Below are 17617 nucleotides of genomic sequence, written 5' to 3'. Positions count from 1 at the left end.
TCTGGGCTTGAAGCTCTGCACTAAATACCACCAAAAGAAAGGGAGTCTTCTCTTGTGTCTTTTCCTCCATTTGTGTATGTTCCTTAGTTATGTATTTGCCCAAAATGTCGTAGAGGCTTCGTTTCATTTTGTTTTTATTTCAGACTTCATTTCCCCAGAGTTCTGACACAAGTTTTGATCTACATTCCTCTTCCCTCCCCTCCATTTCACTCCAGTTTATTGTCCTTAAATTCCTCTTTTAAGACCTAGCCCTCAGGTCACTTAGGACAAATTTCATTCTGAGAAGTTCTTTAGTCATTCATGTAAATAGACATATAATTATTTCTAGCTCAGAGTTCTTCTGGTTATGCCAGCTTTTCCTGAATCCCCAGGTGGACACACCATTATTTCTAGCAATGGCCATTCTCATATTAGGTCTGTATTTTTGGCAACTGAGTTAAGCAACAAACATCTTTTACAAAATATTTTTATAATGTGATTACATGTACATTTTTAAAATTTCACATATGATTCCAGAATTTTCATCTGTTGTCTACGGGGGGACTCTAGAGACAAAATATCTGGCTTAACTAGCTAACATCTTCTCCCCAATTTCTTCAAACACTGTTAAATAGTTCATTAGTAAAGAAATGTGGTTAGCTTGTGGTATATGAGGGAACTTCAAAAAGTTCATGGAAAATGGAATTAAAAGATAAAAATAAGAAATATAAATCTTATTTCTCAACAAAAGCTCCATTTTAAGTTCAAGACAATTTTGTAGACAATGATACCAGCCATTTGGTCTATCCCTAAGGAACTGAGGGTCCTGGGAATTTAACTATGTCAATACAATATTTTTTACATCATTAACTGAAGAAAAATTGGTGCCCTTTAAATATATTTTAAGATTAGGAAACCAAAGTAAATGAGAAGAAGCCAAATCAGGACTGTAAGTTGGATGCCTAATGATTTCCTATCAAACCTCTCACAAAATCGCCCTTGTTTGATGAGAAGAATGAGCAGGAACATTGTTGTGGTGAAGAAGGACTCTCTGGTGAAGCTTTCCCAGGTGTTTTTCTAGTAACGCTTTGGCTAACTTTCTCACAACACTCTCATAATAGGTAGATGTCATTGTTTTCTGGCCCTCCAGAAAGTCAACAAACAAAATGTCTCGAGCATCCCAAAAGACTGTTGCCACGACCTTCACTCTTGACTGATTCTACTTTTGCTTTGACTGGACCACTTCCACCTCTTGGTAGCCATTGCTTTGATTATGCTTTGTCTCCAAGGTTGTACAAGATTAAACATGATAAAGCCATTTTTAATCTCCTGTTACAATTTTTCAAATAAATGCTTCAGGATTTTGATCCCACTTACTTAGAATTTCCATTGAAAACTCTGCTGTGATCTGGGCATGATTCTGACACCCAGCATGTTGAAACTTTGCTCAACTTTAATTTTTCAGTCAGAACTGTGTAACCTGAGCCAATTGATATGTCAATAGTATTGACTATTGTTTCTGCTGTTAATCATTGTCCCTCTTCAATTAGGGCACAAACAAGATAAACATTTTCCTTGCAAATTGATATGATCTGCACTGCAGGCTTTACATTCAACATTGTCTCATTCCTTCTTAAAACGAGTTATCCATTGGTAAACTGCTGATATCTTTGGTACATTGTCCCAGTAAACTTTTAGTAGATCATTAATGATTTCACTATTCTTCTATCCAAACTTCACTATAAATTTGGTTTTTGTCTTTCCTTAAATAGAAAGAATTCTGCTAAAATTCTTCAATTTTGGAAGAATTAATGTCGCTCTGACAGGGGCTCTTTTCAAACTGATATCTCATTCTTCTTAGTGCCTCAAACTAGATCCTGTTCAGACATGTTACAACAAGTTCATTTGAGTTTATTTTGTGCAAAAAAAATTTTAATTGATGCATCTTTTTTTCACAATATGCATTTTCCATGAAGATTTTGAAGACCTCTCATATAACAGAAGTCAGCATGTGTACAAAATTTAGTGTTTTTCTTAATATCTATCCCCTATATGAGAATTTTTAAATTATTTGAAACTTAAAGGTTTTAAACGGTCTTTAAAATAATTACATCTTATTGTCCATATTTTTAAAATAAGCTAATTGCAAGATATAAGTTTGAAATTTACATCACTTATGAGATGCCACTATTAGTAAATTATGACATGGATATGAGATATGACAAAAAAGTTCAGCAAGAGACAACCATACTAAGCAGAATGGGTCCAATCTTGTCTCCTGAAGAATAGCCACATGACACAGTTGAAAAATTAAATATGGGGTAAGAAGGCCTAATTCTGCCACTTATTAGTCGTCATTTAACCATTTTGAATTTCGTCTGTGAAAATCTCTGCCCAACTTAATAATAACAAAACTACTTAATGGTAACATTTATTGAGTGCATATTAGGTTCCAGGCAACACCCTACGCATCTTAGAAGCTTTCTCAATCAATCCCCTTAACAACTTCAGACACAGTAGACCATTATCTTCTCTTTCAGATGAAGAAACTGACCTTGTGAGAGGTTAAGTAACTAGCCCAGGTTTATCCCGTTGAGTTGAAGAGTTATGCTTCAGACCCAGACAGTCTGACTTTGAATCATAGCACTTAACTGGTGTGCTGTACCTAGTGGGAAATGATGTCCAAATGTGGAGAGTGGTATTAACTCTGAAATCACTGTGGTTTTTTGCCTCTGAGATATGTGGTTGAAGCAAGTCATTTCTCAAAAATAGCCACTGCATTCTCTGTAACAGTCAACTGCCATCATTTTCCAGATAGACATGGTAATTTTGTATTTTAAAAATATCTGAAATTGGCTCAACAAAATATTTTATTCAAATTCCATCACCCACAACTATTTTGCATTTTTTGGATCTTACAAAACCATTACATCTTACAGACTAACAGATTTATGTAGTTGTAATTACCATATACATATATTTGCATTATGTTTATTTTACCTAATATTATAGACTTTTATTCATTCATCCAAAAGATATTTATTGAGCTTCTGCCATAAGCCAAGCATTATCTAGGCTCTGTGGATCATCAGTAAGCCAAACAGCCAAAATCCTTGCTCTTTTGAAGCATACCTTCTAATAGGAACAGAATATAACACATCAATGATGAGAAGTAAAAGCAAGGTAAGGAGGCAGATGGTGACAGGAAGGGTGGTATTCTAAAAAAGTCTGATTAGCGGAGGCATCTCTGAAAAGGTAATGTTTCAGTAGAGACCTGAATGAAGGGAGGGAGTGAGCCCTGCAGATATCTCAGAGAGAGGATTTCTAACAGTGAGACAGTTTAAAAAGGCTCTGAGGCTGGCGGGGGCTTGGTGTGTTTGAAAAGCAGCAAGAAGACTAGAATAAATGAAGTGGAAGACGAGGAAGAGTGGTGGAAGGTGGGGGGGTGCTATTAGAGAGATCAAATAGGACCATGTCAGATTGTAATTTTATTCTGAATGAGTTATAAGTCTTCAGAGGGTTTTTTTAAAAAAAGTACTGGCATGATCTAATTTATGGCTTCAGAAATTACTCCAGGTTTTTGCAGAAAATAAACTATAAAAGGCAGAATGGAAGCAGGGAGACCTGCTCTGGCAGTGGCTTTGGCCCATGATAGATGTGGAGGTGGTAGAAATGGTCTTGTTCTGAAAATTGTTCATAGTTAATGCTAACCGGTTTTACCAACTCTGGAGGGAAAGAAGGGAGACAAGAATGATGTCTGGTTTGTTTTTGTTTTTGAGATGGAGTCTCCCTCTGTCGCCCAGGCTGGAGTGCAGTGGTGCGATCTCCGCTCACTGCAACCTCTGCCTCCTGGGATGGCTGGTTTTTTAACCTGAGCGCAGGAAAGATTGAAGTTGCTAGTTATGGAAAAGAAGAGAATTGACAGAGGAACAGATGCAGGGTAGAGGTGAGTAGAGTAGGAATCAGGAGTTCAGTGTGGACAAGATCCAGTTAGTTATCTAAGGAGGTATGTCAAGGATGCAACTGGATGCATGAGTCTTGAGTTCTAAGGGAGAGATCCTGCTTAATTTGAGACTATAGAGGAAAAGAAGAGAATAAGAATTGAGCATTGGGCTGTCCATTGTATAGAGGTGAGGAAGATGAGGACAAATAAGCAAAGGAAACTTGAAAAGGAATGGCCAATGAGAAGCAAAACTAAGAAAATGTGGCACCCTGGAAGCCTAGGCAGGAAACGGTATCAGGGCAGAGGAAGGAATCATTTGTGTAAAGGAGGAAAGTCAACAGGAGGAAGATTAAGGATTGAACATTATATGTAGCAATCCTGGTTTAGTTTAACAGGAGCTGATACAGGGAGAATGGGAGGTGGAAAGAGGAATTAGAAACAATAAATATGGGCAACTCTTTTGAGACCTTTTGTTTAAACTGTGATTAACAAAAAGAAACGGTAGCCGGATAACAGGATATTTGGATTTGTTCGGCTTTTGTTTTAATGTGAGAAATATTGTAACACATTTGAACATAAATTAGAAAGATCTAGTAGAAAGGGTGAACTAATGATGCAGGAATGAAAGGAAGAATTAGACAATTATATCCTGTTGATGTCACATTATCCTTTTTACTGTTGATGTAACATTATCCTTTCTACTGTTGATGTTCATTTAAGTTGCTTCTGATTTTTTACTATTGTGTCGCAAAGCAAATATGTGTGCCTGCTTATTTTTTATTCATTGAGATCATTTTCTTAAGATAAATTTGCAGATGGGGAATTACTGGATTAAAGATGATGAACATTTTTAAGACTCTTAACACTGTCCTATTGCCTTAAAATCAATTCCATGTGCCCAGTAATGTATAAATGATTAAGTTTTATTGCAACCTTGCTAGAGTTATGTCATATAACTTGAGTCCATAATTCATGGAATTCCTACTATTTCAACTACCCTTTTTCTATCAGACTATTAGCTTCTAAAAGACGGCGATAATGTCTTAATTTTTTCTTGCCATCTATTTTTTAGACCAAATATTTCTCTAATAATAATAATTACAACAGTTATCTGAAATCCCTCTGGGTTCAATTGTAATGGTATGCGTATGGTATGGTGAGAGAAAAAAATCATCAGTTTTAAAATCAGACCAACCAGTATTTGAATCCCAGATTTGTTACTTTGCCTCTGATTGAGTCCCTTTAATTTGCCCATCAATATAAAAATTAATAATAATCCTTGTTTTTAAGTCATGCTAACTGCTAAAATAAGATATCTGTAAAGCCCCTAGCACCAAGTAAGAAAATTTTGGTGGAAATAGTGGAACTTTGAAAAGAAATTCGTGCTTATTATGAAAATAGCTTATGAGCATTTAATATTTTTTAAGTCAGGAAGATAAAAACATTCCTCATGCAACACATCTTGTCCACAGCCCATAAAGTTCTCATCTTACAGTTTTGCTAATTCCCATGGAAAAAAAATCCCCATGAATTTCAATTCTAGTAAACTGTTGAAACAGCAAGCACCTGGGATATCTCTTGGGAAAGCACAGGCTGCTACAGTAGACCTGGGATCCGCAGTGTCTCTAGAAATAGTACCAGGCGGTTACCTCCAGGTGACTAAATGAGGCTTCATCTCAGCACACAAGCTTAGAAAGCTTTACGATTAGTCCTGCTTGCTATGGTGAGGAAATAACACAAAGAACAGTACAAATGGAAGCCAACTTCATCACAACATGCAGTCAGTTTCCAAACAGGTAAGATAATCTCTCATGACAGGCAGAAGGTCCTCGGTGTAATGTTGAGAGCTTAGAAGGGTAAATATTAAGATTTATGTCTATATCTGTTCATGTAAATGTAGATAAATGAGTCAGCATAGAACCTCTGTGATATCTAGGGAAATATCTTTAGCCTAAAAGTCTGAAATTAAAAGAAAATGCTATGCAACCATTCAAAATATCTTAATAAAGATCCTACCACAATCATAAGGAGTTTCTTGTAAAATTCATAATCATCCTAAGGAGAGTAGAATTACAAATATGTTCACTTGAACAGAACTCAAAAGTTCGTAAAGGACCTTGAGTGGAGCAGATATTTTCTTTGCTTTGTTTAGTGTGGTTCCCACACTGACATCGGGGAAAAGATGACTACGACTAGAAACGAAAATTGAGAGAGGATTACAGTGGGTTAATTCACTAAATCTAGACATTTTTATAATATTGACATCCCGGGTACCCTGTGTTTGTGTGCAGACTTCACTAAAACACTAGTCAGTAGCTTCTGTTATAATTGCATGTGGGGTCCAGTGAGTGAAAGTCAGTGCTATGAGACATCATCAGCTAAATTCCCAGCTGGGGAACTCAGCTTTGTTGTTTTTCATCAGTAAACCAAGAACCTTACTCTAATGTTGACTTAAATATGGCTCTTGTTAAAAATCATATATATATTTATTTATTAATCTGTATAGAAAGTGCTATCCTCAGGTGAAAAACCTCGCACAATGTTTATTTCACTTGTTTATTTCAAAAAGTATGTATTTAGTTTCCACTGTGTTCTAGGCATTGTACAAAGTTCCAGACAACAAAGATTAAAAATAAGAATTTAGTTTGAATATTTAAAAACAATATAATGATTCTGCTGTTGGTACAAAGTTATAGATAATTTTAATTTTATCTGTGGTCCTTGATGATGAATCACAATGTCAAAAAATAATGCATCTGGTCTTTACATCCATCTTAATAACAAAATTGGATTAACTTTCTGTCTGATTCAATATTGCAGAAAACAGTCATCAAGATGGCCCAAATAAATTATTTGATTCAAGAAGTCAAGCTCTGTTTCCCACAAAATAAAGGGCTGCCAGATTTGATTTTATTTTTTTAAGTACATCTCTGGTGTGAGACATGAGCAGGTAATAATGCCAAATTATGGCTTGGCAAGAATTTCCAAGCAGGATTTAGGGCTTAGCAGCAAGATTTTAGACTAAAGGGAAAGGAAAGTTTTCAGTGATTTTCTTTTAATATTTGTTGCATATATAGTTTTTAATATAAGGAGGACTAACCTGTTTAAATCTATCATTTAAAAGAAATCAAGCTTTAAAGAAGATGTGGCTTCTTAGCCTTGTACACCAAAATATCTTGCCCTACAGCATTCATAGTCTTCAAGTTAAATTTTAAAATTGCTACTGCGAATTACTCAGTTGATAATTGATGCTGGATTCTGTTGTATCAAATTAGCCATTTCTATATTTAGCTGTCACAAAAAGGAATAAGCTATAAATAGTCTCCCTTGTTTTTCTGATCAATATATGCACTTCTAACAATTTAATAATTAGATCAGATATAGTGCAATCCTAATAAATACCATGACCCCAATCTTCCTAAAAGAAAAAAAAAAAGAATCTTACTGTGGTAATTGAGAAGTAATAACAGGATGAAATAGGCAGAGTCATGTTGTTCTTTAAAGTTATGCTGCAGACAACATCACTTTAAAGTTATGCTGCAGACAACATCACTCAGAATCTTTCTTTTCTAGAAATGAGATGGTTCTCAAGGTGCTAATCACTAAAATAACACATTGTGGAAAATTATATCCTTGTTGTTATTTTGCCATATCCTTCTTCAGTTGAAAGGACCACAAAAACACTAGCTAAAACTTATTCCACACTCTGCCTTTATTCATTTTAACTATGCAGAAAATTATTAATTCCCCCTGTGACAGAAAAAATCAAGATTACTAGGAATAAAAGTTGAAGGACATTAAATCAGAGTTTTTATTTGCATCTTAAAAGCACATGCCAATAAACCTCATTTCATTTTACCGTGTTTCTTGGAGAATTGTGTAGTTCACCGGAAGAGTGAAAACACAGAATCCTATTACAGCCATTGAAGTGAAACATAAACTACTTCATGGAGGGAATAAAAATAAAAGTAAAGGTATAACACCCTTCCACGGAGCATTAGACTTCAAACTACCCTTGTAATCAGACTGATGTTTCAGAGCTTGTGTGGTCTCTGTGCCCCTTCAGAGCTTAAGCTTTTGCACGTGATCAGCTGAAAGTCCCAAAAGAATCTATTCCTGTTGATTGAATATAAGCACATAAAAGGTAGCCATCTCCTTATTTCATCCACATCTGAAATAAAGCTCCAATGACCTGTAAGGATTGTTAATTTCTTAATTTAAAAAAAAAGTAATATTTATATATTCAATGACTCAGGACAGTATCAGTTTATGACTAGAATGCAAAGTTCTTGGGGACTGAAGGATTATTATTTTGCCCATGTATATCTACTTCTAAGCATCCCTAAATGTCACTTCGAAGTAATCTTGGTCTCAATTCTTACTGAACAGTGTAGTGAAAAGTCTTCTCTGACCTTTCAGAAAAGCTCCATGAATGAAGAAGTCAGGGCTGTGATGATTAGAGTTTTGTTATTTTGATGGTGCTGGATGTAGAAACCTGAATTTGTCTGACCTCGTTTTTCAGACATTTGCCTGAGTGTTGAGCTTTTGTCCACACAGGGTTTCTGCCTGACCCTGATTCCAGTCATTTTCAACTCAAGCTTTGGCTCCTGGGTTCTGCCATCAGCATGAGAAATACTGAAGGAAGGAGAGGGGAGTAATAACTGAGGGGAGGCTGAAAGAGAACAAGGAACAAGAATAACTGGGAAAAATAACATCCCAATAAAAGATTGAAAACATAATCAGGGGAGTGGAAGGTGGAAAGTTCTGTTGACTCAAACATATAATAATGAGAATTGAATACTCTGTTAAAAGCAAGTAACTCGCTATTATGTTTGTTTACTGTACCCAGGATAATATCTATTTGTGGTTAAATCGTGATTTTTCTCCTGTCTCTAAAGAACTTTGCATTAAATCTGTTTTCTTCTATTTCATCCATAGACCTGTCTGTAACTTTTATAAAAATATTTTTACAAGCATAAATGGACATGAAGTCACAAAGTACAGAAATGATACTATCATAAAAAGTATACAGAGTATTATTTCAGATTTTATGGAAGCTTTATCTCCTCCAGTGAATTTGTACTTGGAAGAGTGGAGACTTTCGCCATTTCATAATTTTTAAAAACAGCTTATAAGGATGGGGGCTTACTCAAAACTGTATAGAATTTAAAATTTCCAGAACAATGTACAAAAGTTCTTCATTGAATTTCTAAATTTTAGGTCTTTGCAGGTGAAAGAAAAGTTTTTATCACAAGAATGTTATTAGGGGATGTGAAAGGGGACACTAATTAAGAGGTAATATTAAAATAGATGACAGAGATTAATGAAATGAAGGAAAAACTAGGTTATAAAAAGCATTTCAAATGAGTAGGATACAGGATTCTATTCTAAATCATTAAATTTGGCTTTGTTTCAATATTAATATTTAATTTGTAGTGGTACAAATGAAAAGAAAGATGAATATGAATTTAATTCAATGTCTTTAAAGCGTCTTCTACAAGATTTAGGATTTGAGTTGCAAGTTCACAGAAGCTGTAATGTGAAGGGGCAGGATGGAGAGTGAATGGAAACAGAGATACTGAACTCAAATAACTGTTCTTAAAATGTGCCGTTTTGACCTTCAACCTCGAATATATATATTCTCTCCAGAAACAAATGATAGCATTTCAGCAAAACGAAATTGTTTTGACCATTGCTTTTTCCTGGGGCCTAGAGTTTCTGATTGACTTTTGGTGAAAGCTCCTTAACAAGTGTAATAATCATTAACTGTAAACACTGCAAATCCAATCAGGCCACTTTTTAATGTTGATATTATTACTATTCTGGTTACTACGTTCAAGAGCTTCATTTCATCAACAAAGTTGTTCCTCCACTTCCCCTTGTACTGAATATTCAAAGAAGTCACTAAGCTAATCATTGTCAACATTGAGGTGTAGTAAACACATATCTTCAAGCCTAGTTTACTGTTACCTTTTATCTGCCATTTCTAGCTGTTTTATAGCTAATAGTGACGTCAGTGGTGGCCATCTGGTGCGACGGCTGCCATCACGCCGGCCGCTGCAGGGAGGGTATCGGGAGGAGGCAGACAGACCCCCAAAACAGCAGCCCGCTGCCCTGGGGACCGCCCAATGGGGCGGGGCTGGGTTGGGTTGTGCTCAGGACAAGGGGGAGCTCTGGCTAGCCCCTGAGCTCCCGGGCCACAGGCGGAGCTCCAAGAGACAGGTAGAGCTCTCGGCAGCATCCATCCAGCCCCGCTACTAGCGCAAGCCCAGCAAGGACCTGGAGCCCCAGCCTCAGGCTGCCAGGGGGCGTGGCCAGGTGCCCTGCGCCATGGAGCCTGTGGAGCCGGCATAAGCGAGAGCCCTGCCCCTTCCAAGTTGGCAAGTGGGAGCTCCCCAGGTGCAACTGCAGGTGTCCAGGCCACCGCTGCAACCTGGGCACCCCTGTGCTCTCGGGAACCAGGAGTAGGCAGAAGCCCCACCCTCCTGGGCAAGGCTGCAGCTGCCCAAGTCAGGGCTGCAGATCTAGGCCTCCTGCTCCACCGGGCAAGCAGGAACCCGCTTCTTCTGCTCCCAGCTGCAGCCACCCAAACCTGAGTTGCAGACCCAGGCATCCCTGCATTCTTACCCTTGCAGGCTGGAGTGCCTGTTTCTGCTGCCTGACTTCTCCCTACTCTGGGCACCTGGTCTCATCTGGGAGCAGGGTTGGGGCTGAGCCCACTGCTCAGGGCAGTGCTGACGTGTCAGCCCTCCACAGCCTTACACCCCCCAGACTTTGGGTGCCAAAAAGAGGGGAAACTAAAGGGGGACTGAGGGCAGCTGAATGCTGAGCTGCAGGTGTCTCTTGGTTCCAGCAGCCTGGGCACCATGGATGGCCATGGGAGGCAGGCTCCTGGGCAGAAAATGGCAGGTCCCCAGTAAAGCCTGGGGGCCGGGGCTGCCAGTCCTGCAGACCCAGAGCAGGAGCTCATGGTGCTTTTTCCTGGGCCCACCCATGGCTGCCTATGAACTAATTAGCATGCACTTCCCCACCCTCTGAGACCCATAAAGGCCTCAGCCAGAGCAGGCAGAGGGTGGAGAGATGAAGAGGGAGAGGGGACAACCAGCTGCAGACAGGAGCTATCCTCTCTGCTGAAAGTAGGAAAGGACAGAACAATCAGCTACAGAGAGGAGCTACCCTCTCTACTGAGAGTTTCAGAGACCTGGGGAGATGGGACTACCAGCTGCAGAGAGGAACAATCCTTTCCACGGCCTCCTCTCTGTTGACAGCAGTAGATGTCTGGACGACCAGTAGCAGAGAGGAGCTACCCTCTCCAGGGCCTCCTCTCTGCTGAGAGCTGAACACTCCACAGATGATCAGCCTACAGAGAAAAGCTATCAACTGTGGGTCTGCATTGAGCTGTTCTAACAGTTAATAAAGCTCATCTTTGTCTTGTTCACCCTTCACTTGTCTACATACCTCATTCTTCCTGAATGCAGAACAAGAACTTGGGCAAAGGTGCCACCAGCCACAGAGGTTTCTGGCCAGAAAATTGACACCCCAAAGATCCCCTATCAATAGCTCACGTAGGGTCCACATTAAAGACTATGAAAGGGATGCATGTGTCAGGTGAAGAAACTGAGCCTCATTTTCTTCTACTGAGAAGAAATTTGACCAAGGCCACTCAACCCAGGTTTGAACCCAAGTCTGCCTTACTAACCCCTATCTTAACTAGTATTTGATACTGTGGCAGTTTTTGATTGGTATTTGCTCACCTACCTGCGACATCTGAACACACAAAAACATTTATTTTGTTAAGCTGTGCTCAGGCTCCCTAGCAGTTTAGAAAACAGGCAAGCACTTTTAAATGTGTGAGCACAAAATTCAAGAAGCTCCTGAATATTGTCCTTGTCCACAAGGTCTTACCTTTTATAAACAAGAAATTTAGGTATCTTTTCTCACTCTCTATCAATACTCATTTAGCTCTTTTGTGAATTGTTTTAATTAGCTTATCAATTGATCATAACAACTGAGCAAAGATATGAAAAACTCATGAAGTTGGTATTGTAACTGTTTATGAAATGTCTCAACGTATTATTCTTACCAATACTGTTAGTATTGTTATTTCATGTGTTAAAAGGGGTAGCTCATCAGTAATATAAGGAGCTTAAGAAGGAAGAGTAAGTCATCTAAGACACTATTGCTGTAGTATAAAGGTCATAGTTATTTAGAACTATGGGGAAAAAATGTATTCTCTCTGTTTACCATCCTATCTTTACCCTTTTGTTCTGACCAAAATTGGTCTGGGTGTCCTGCCTATTTCTTCATTATACCTCACTCCTTCACCTCTTAAAAGGGTCAATATACTAACAACATACTAATTTTAGTTTACTAAGACCAAATTGTACCAACCCTTAAAAACTCACTCAATAACCCTTTGGCATAAAAAAGTCTGCAGTTGTACTGAATGCACCTATATGGCTGCGCAAGGAACTTGCACTTTTCATGTGAGTTGCAGTGAGGATCACATGGCCTCCCGATGCACCTTGAATCACATTTTGAGTATCAGGACTTAAAGGCTTCCAATTACCTACTCATTAACACATCAGACAGCCTTTTTCTTTTCACATTTTCCTTAACCTCCAGCAGTATCTGGCTCTGTTGAGAAACCTCTTTTGGAAACTCCCTACTCCTGACTTCCATAACACCATTTACCATGATGTTTCTCTGACCTGTCTACAAGCATAGATATCTGTGCTGAAATAAGGCCACCTAGCAAGAAAAGTTGTAAAGTTGTAGAGCCCATTTTTTTTGTCTGACTTTTTGGTGCCATGTATTGGTGTTTTAGTGGAAAAGGCATAACAGCTCTCTCTCCTGCCTGGAAAAGACAGAGGAATTGGGCTTACGGAGATCAAAATGTCAATTCTATTGCTGACAGAGCTGCTGAATTTGTGACTTCAAAGCATGAAAGTGATATTCTTTTATGACTGCATCTGCTTCAAGCAAATTTTCTCACCAGTCACAGGCAGCAATGGTAAACCACAGCACTCCCCTACAGGGACAATGGCTTTGGGGCTTACTTTACCACTTGCAAAGAACAGACCAGATTATATGGTCTTTACAGGCAGGCAGAACCCTAAAGGAAATCACAGAGCTACACATGCCCCACTATCTTATTCCAAATGCACCAATTACACAAGTCACTTTCCCTCTCCTAGGGAGACTGACGAGAGGAAGAATCCAGGAATATTATTATATTAAAACTGCTACCACACAGAATAAAACATCAGGACTGGGTAATAAAGTGTTTCCTGCCCATATAATGGAAAGTGGAAAGCCATAGAAATGTAGTAGCTATAGCATCACATGAAAATGGATAAATATTTGTATGATATATGTGGGTATATGCATATATGCATATATACATTATATGATATAACCTATATATCAGGAAAAAAAAAAAAACAACTAACACTAAAAATACCACAACTTTATCCCAGGGTGATGGGATACATGATTATCCCAAAAGAAATAATACTTATTTCTCTTTTCTAATTCGTTATGTTTTCTAAATGTTCTATCATATGCATTAACTTACATAATTAGAAAGGTAAATTTTAAAACTCAAATTAGCAAGAAATGGGCACTAACACTGGATACATTTGAATTTAATGTACAATCAATATAGCATAAAATATATATTGATATTGCCTACTAAAAGTGAGTTTCAGCCGGGCACGGTGGCTCACGCCTGTAATGCCAGCACTGTGGGAGGCCAAGGCAGGTGGATCACGAGGTCAAGAGGTCAAGACCATCCTGGCTCACATGGTGAAACCCTGTCTCTACTAAAAATACAAAAATTAGCTGGGTGTGATGGTGGGCACCTGCAGTCCCAGCTACTTGGGAGACTGAGGCAGGAAAATCACTTGAACCCAGGAGGCGGAGTTTGCAGTGAGCCATGATTGTGCCACTGCACTCCAGCCTGGGTGACAGAGCGAGACTCCGTCTGAAAAAAAAAAAAAAAGAAAAAGAAAAAGAAAAAAAAAGTGAGTTTCAAAAAGTTGATGAGACTTTTGATTTTGCTCCCACTTAAATGTTATTGTAGTCAAAGTGTCAGAGACATGTTAATTCTAAATCAAATACAAATTGTGCTAAATTTGTGTTTTTTAATGATTCAGTATTACAGGTAAACTAAATTGAACATACCTTCCTCAAGCATGAGGCCTAGGTTTGTTACCCCTTCCAAGCCTATCATGTAACTCAGATTCTTTCACTTAATAACTACAGTGTTGGTTATCATAATACATGTGTCCCTTCATTTCACAAGGATTTATTAAATACCTACTATGTGCCAGGCACTGTTTCGGGTCTTGAGGAGACAGCAGAGAACTAGACTAACAAGGCCCCGCACCAATGGAGCCCAGATTTTTGTAAAGTAAGATTATACAATAAACAAGTAAACAAGAAACTGTCAGCTAGCGATAAATGCTATGAGGAAAAGAGAGCAGGGTGATCTGATAGAGAGTGGTCAGGCTGGGAAGGCCTCTCTGAGGAAGTGATGTTAAGACAGAGCTAAACAACCAGAAGGAGCCCCCACCCAATAATGGTGAACACTTCCCCAGGCAGCAGGCAGGGGCACGCCAAGCCCATAAGGGGAAAATGAGCATAGGAACTGGAAAAAGGACAGAGTGGCTTGAAAAAGGTCTATGAGATGAAGCTCACAGCTACTAGGAATCAGATAAAGCAGGGCCTTGTGAGCCCACATGATGGAATTTAACTCTAAACAGGATAGAAAGTTATTGCAGGATTTTAAGAGAGAAACAGAAGCTGAACTCCTGAAAGAAAAAAAAAAAAAAAAAGACTTAAAAATGAATGGAGGGTTGGGCGTGGTGGCTCATGCCTGTACACCCAGCACTTTGGGAGGCCAAGGTGGGCAGATCACCTGAGGTCAGGAGTTTGAGACCAGCCTGGCCAATGTAGTGAAACCCTGTCTCTACTAAAAATACAAAAAAAAAAAAAAAAAAAAATTAGCTGGGTGTGGTGGCACATGCCTGTAATCCCAGCTACTCGGGAGGCTGAGGCAGAAGAATCACTTGAACCTGGGAGGTGGAGGTTGCAGTGAGCTGAGATGGCACCACTGCACTCCAGCCTAGGCAACAAGAGTGAAAACTCTGTCTAAAAAGCAAACAAAAGCAAAAATGAATGCAAAAGACCAAGAAACTATAAACATAAGTTTTGTGTCATCTCCTGTTGGATACAATCAAGACAGTCCATATCTTGTCTACAACAATCACAAAGAATAAATTGTCAGAATTCAGAAGATAAATGACGGTAGTAAAAAAAAAAAAATTAGAGAAATTGAAATCACATTTAAAACAAAAGAAATAGGAGTCTGCTGAAAAAAATATAAGGACATAGAGTGCAGACTTGAAAGAATTTTAGCTGAATAAAAACATACAAGCGTTTAGAGAAAATAAGCACATAAAATGTGCTGAGATAGAAAGACAAAGAATATAGAGAAAATAAGTGCATAAAATAATGTGCTGAGATAGAAAGACGAAGAATATATAATTGCATAATTAGTGTCTTTGAAGATGAGACCAAAAGGTTTAGATGAAAAATCATTCAAATGTATAATAGAAAATATTACTGAAATAGGCTCTGGAATCTGTAGACTATAAGGGCATACCACATTATAGGCACTATCAACCCAAAGAAATATCCTGGTGAAGTTTTCTAACTTTAAAGATAAAGATTTCTATGAGACGAGGGACAGGAAAGGCAAGTGAGCTACAAGACAGACTAGCCTCAGGCCAGAGTATTTTTCACAGCAACTCTCAGTGCCAGAAGGCATTGGAAAATAGCAGCAGAGTTCAAAGAGAGAGAGAAAAAAAATAGAAATAAAGATTGAATCAGGGGTTTAATATCCAGCCAAGCTGTTATTTATTGTTAAAAACACCATAAATATATTCGCAAACATATAACACCTCAGGAAATAGAGCACTCATGAGCCTCACTTGAAAGAAGCGATTTGATATGAAACCCAGCTGAAAAACAGATAAATCAAAATATAGAATTCGAGAATGGTGACATCCTTCTAAAAATAAAAGACTGGTCATGAGCACTGAATCCATTTGAATGTGTAACTATCACTATAGAAGTGTAGAAATTATGGTTTCAGCACATATTCATCGGCATAAGCAGTGCTAACACATACCCATATCTTAGTGGCTTAACACAATAAAAGTTTGTTTTTAACTAAGGTCACTATTTAATGTGGGTTTCTGGCCGGGCGCGGTGGCTCAAGCCTGTAATCCCAGCACTTTGGGAGGCCGAGACGGGCGGATCACGAGGTCAGGAGATCGAGACCATCCTGGCTAACACAGTGAAACCCCATCTCTACTAAAAAATACAAAAAACTAGCCGGGCGAGGTGGCGGGCGCCTGTAGTCCCAGCTACTCAGGAGGCTGAGACAGGAGAATGGCGTAAATCCGGGAGGCGGAGCTTGCAGTTAGCCGAGATCCGGCCACTGCACTCCAGCCTGGGCGACAGAGCGAGACTGTGCCTCAAAAAAAAAAAAAAAAAAAAAAAAAGTGGGTTTCTGATTGGTACCCTCTGATCCATGCAGTGATCTGGGGGCTCAGATGTCTGCCTTTGTGTAGTTCCACCATTTTTAATGCAGTTTTAGGGTGACCCTGGACCCATCCAGCTTGTAGACGGAAGAGAGAGAGAGAGGGTGGAGAAGGCATCCTCATTGTTAACTGCCTAAGACTGAAAGTATCACTTTACTTTCACTTATATTGATCATGGAGAATTCTGGGTAGTCTCTAATACACAGAATATAATGTCAATATCATTAGATATAACAATATAGAAATAATAATATTACAAAAACTGGGAGGTTATGAGAATTGGTGGGAAGAGTGGTATATTTTCTCATTTTTCATGGCAGAAGTTAATAAAGACTTCCTAAATTTTATAGACCAAGAAATAATGGCTTAAATATATTTTCATGCCTTATTTTATGTTATAAATATAGACATGGGAAGAAAAAGGTAGAATAACAACTAAAAAACAGAAAATATAGCAAAAGACTGAAAACTAAGGAAGAATAAAAACAAAATAAACAAAGTAATAAAACACATCTAAATCTGTTGAAATAACAGAAATGAGTGGAATAAACTAATCTTAAAAATAAGAAATTATTAGATGAGAATCAAAGCATGATATTTGATGATGGTATATATTATAAATATAGAACTGTATCTCAGATATATTAATGAAAAAAGTTGTGGAACAAAATGTATAGTTCAATCCTATTTGTATTTAATAGTAATATATATTATGTATGATATATACATATAGTTTTATACCATGTACACATAGGAAATATTTGGAAGTATACACAAGAAATGGTTAGTAGGGTTATTTCTGGGGATTAGGATGAAGGGTTAGGAAGGGGAATCATATTTTCACTTTTTACCATATATTTATCTGTACCTTAAATTTTGTTGTAGTAAGCATGGTATTTTTATTATGAAAATGTAAACAAAAAAATCCTAAAGTCCAACACAGTACTATTGAAGAACTGAAAGGAACAGCAAAGGAAGGGGAAGTCAGGGAAGGCTGACAGAATGGTTTTTGCCAACCATGAATCTTGAACTGGAATCATTAACTCTTCTACCTGGAGCTAAAGATTCCGGGTAGCAAAAAGGC

The 17617-nt window shown here is 38.2% G+C and overlaps 1 protein-coding gene across 3 annotated transcripts in view; it reads left to right on the top strand.

The window, feature by feature from the left end:
• PTPRR (protein tyrosine phosphatase receptor type R) overlaps positions 1 to 17617 on the top strand; it is a 283354-nt gene that overhangs the window by 129231 nt on the left and 136506 nt on the right. The window contains exon 1 of one of the 3 annotated variants that reach the window (XM_008004014.3): positions 5485 to 5718. The exons of the other annotated variants lie outside the window; for them this stretch is intronic. Coding sequence (XP_008002205.2) covers positions 5698 to 5718 — 21 coding nt within the window. The 5' untranslated portion in view covers positions 5485 to 5697. Of the gene's footprint in view, positions 1 to 5484; positions 5719 to 17617 lie in introns of those variants that run through there. 3 annotated transcript variants of the gene reach the window in all.

Source organism: Chlorocebus sabaeus, chromosome 11, assembly GCF_047675955.1.
Source record: "Chlorocebus sabaeus isolate Y175 chromosome 11, mChlSab1.0.hap1, whole genome shotgun sequence".
In the NCBI taxonomy this organism is placed as follows: domain Eukaryota; kingdom Metazoa; phylum Chordata; class Mammalia; order Primates; family Cercopithecidae; genus Chlorocebus; species Chlorocebus sabaeus.
The sequence above is the reverse complement of the archived record's forward strand: the minus strand, read 5'-3'. Positions and strand labels throughout refer to the sequence as shown.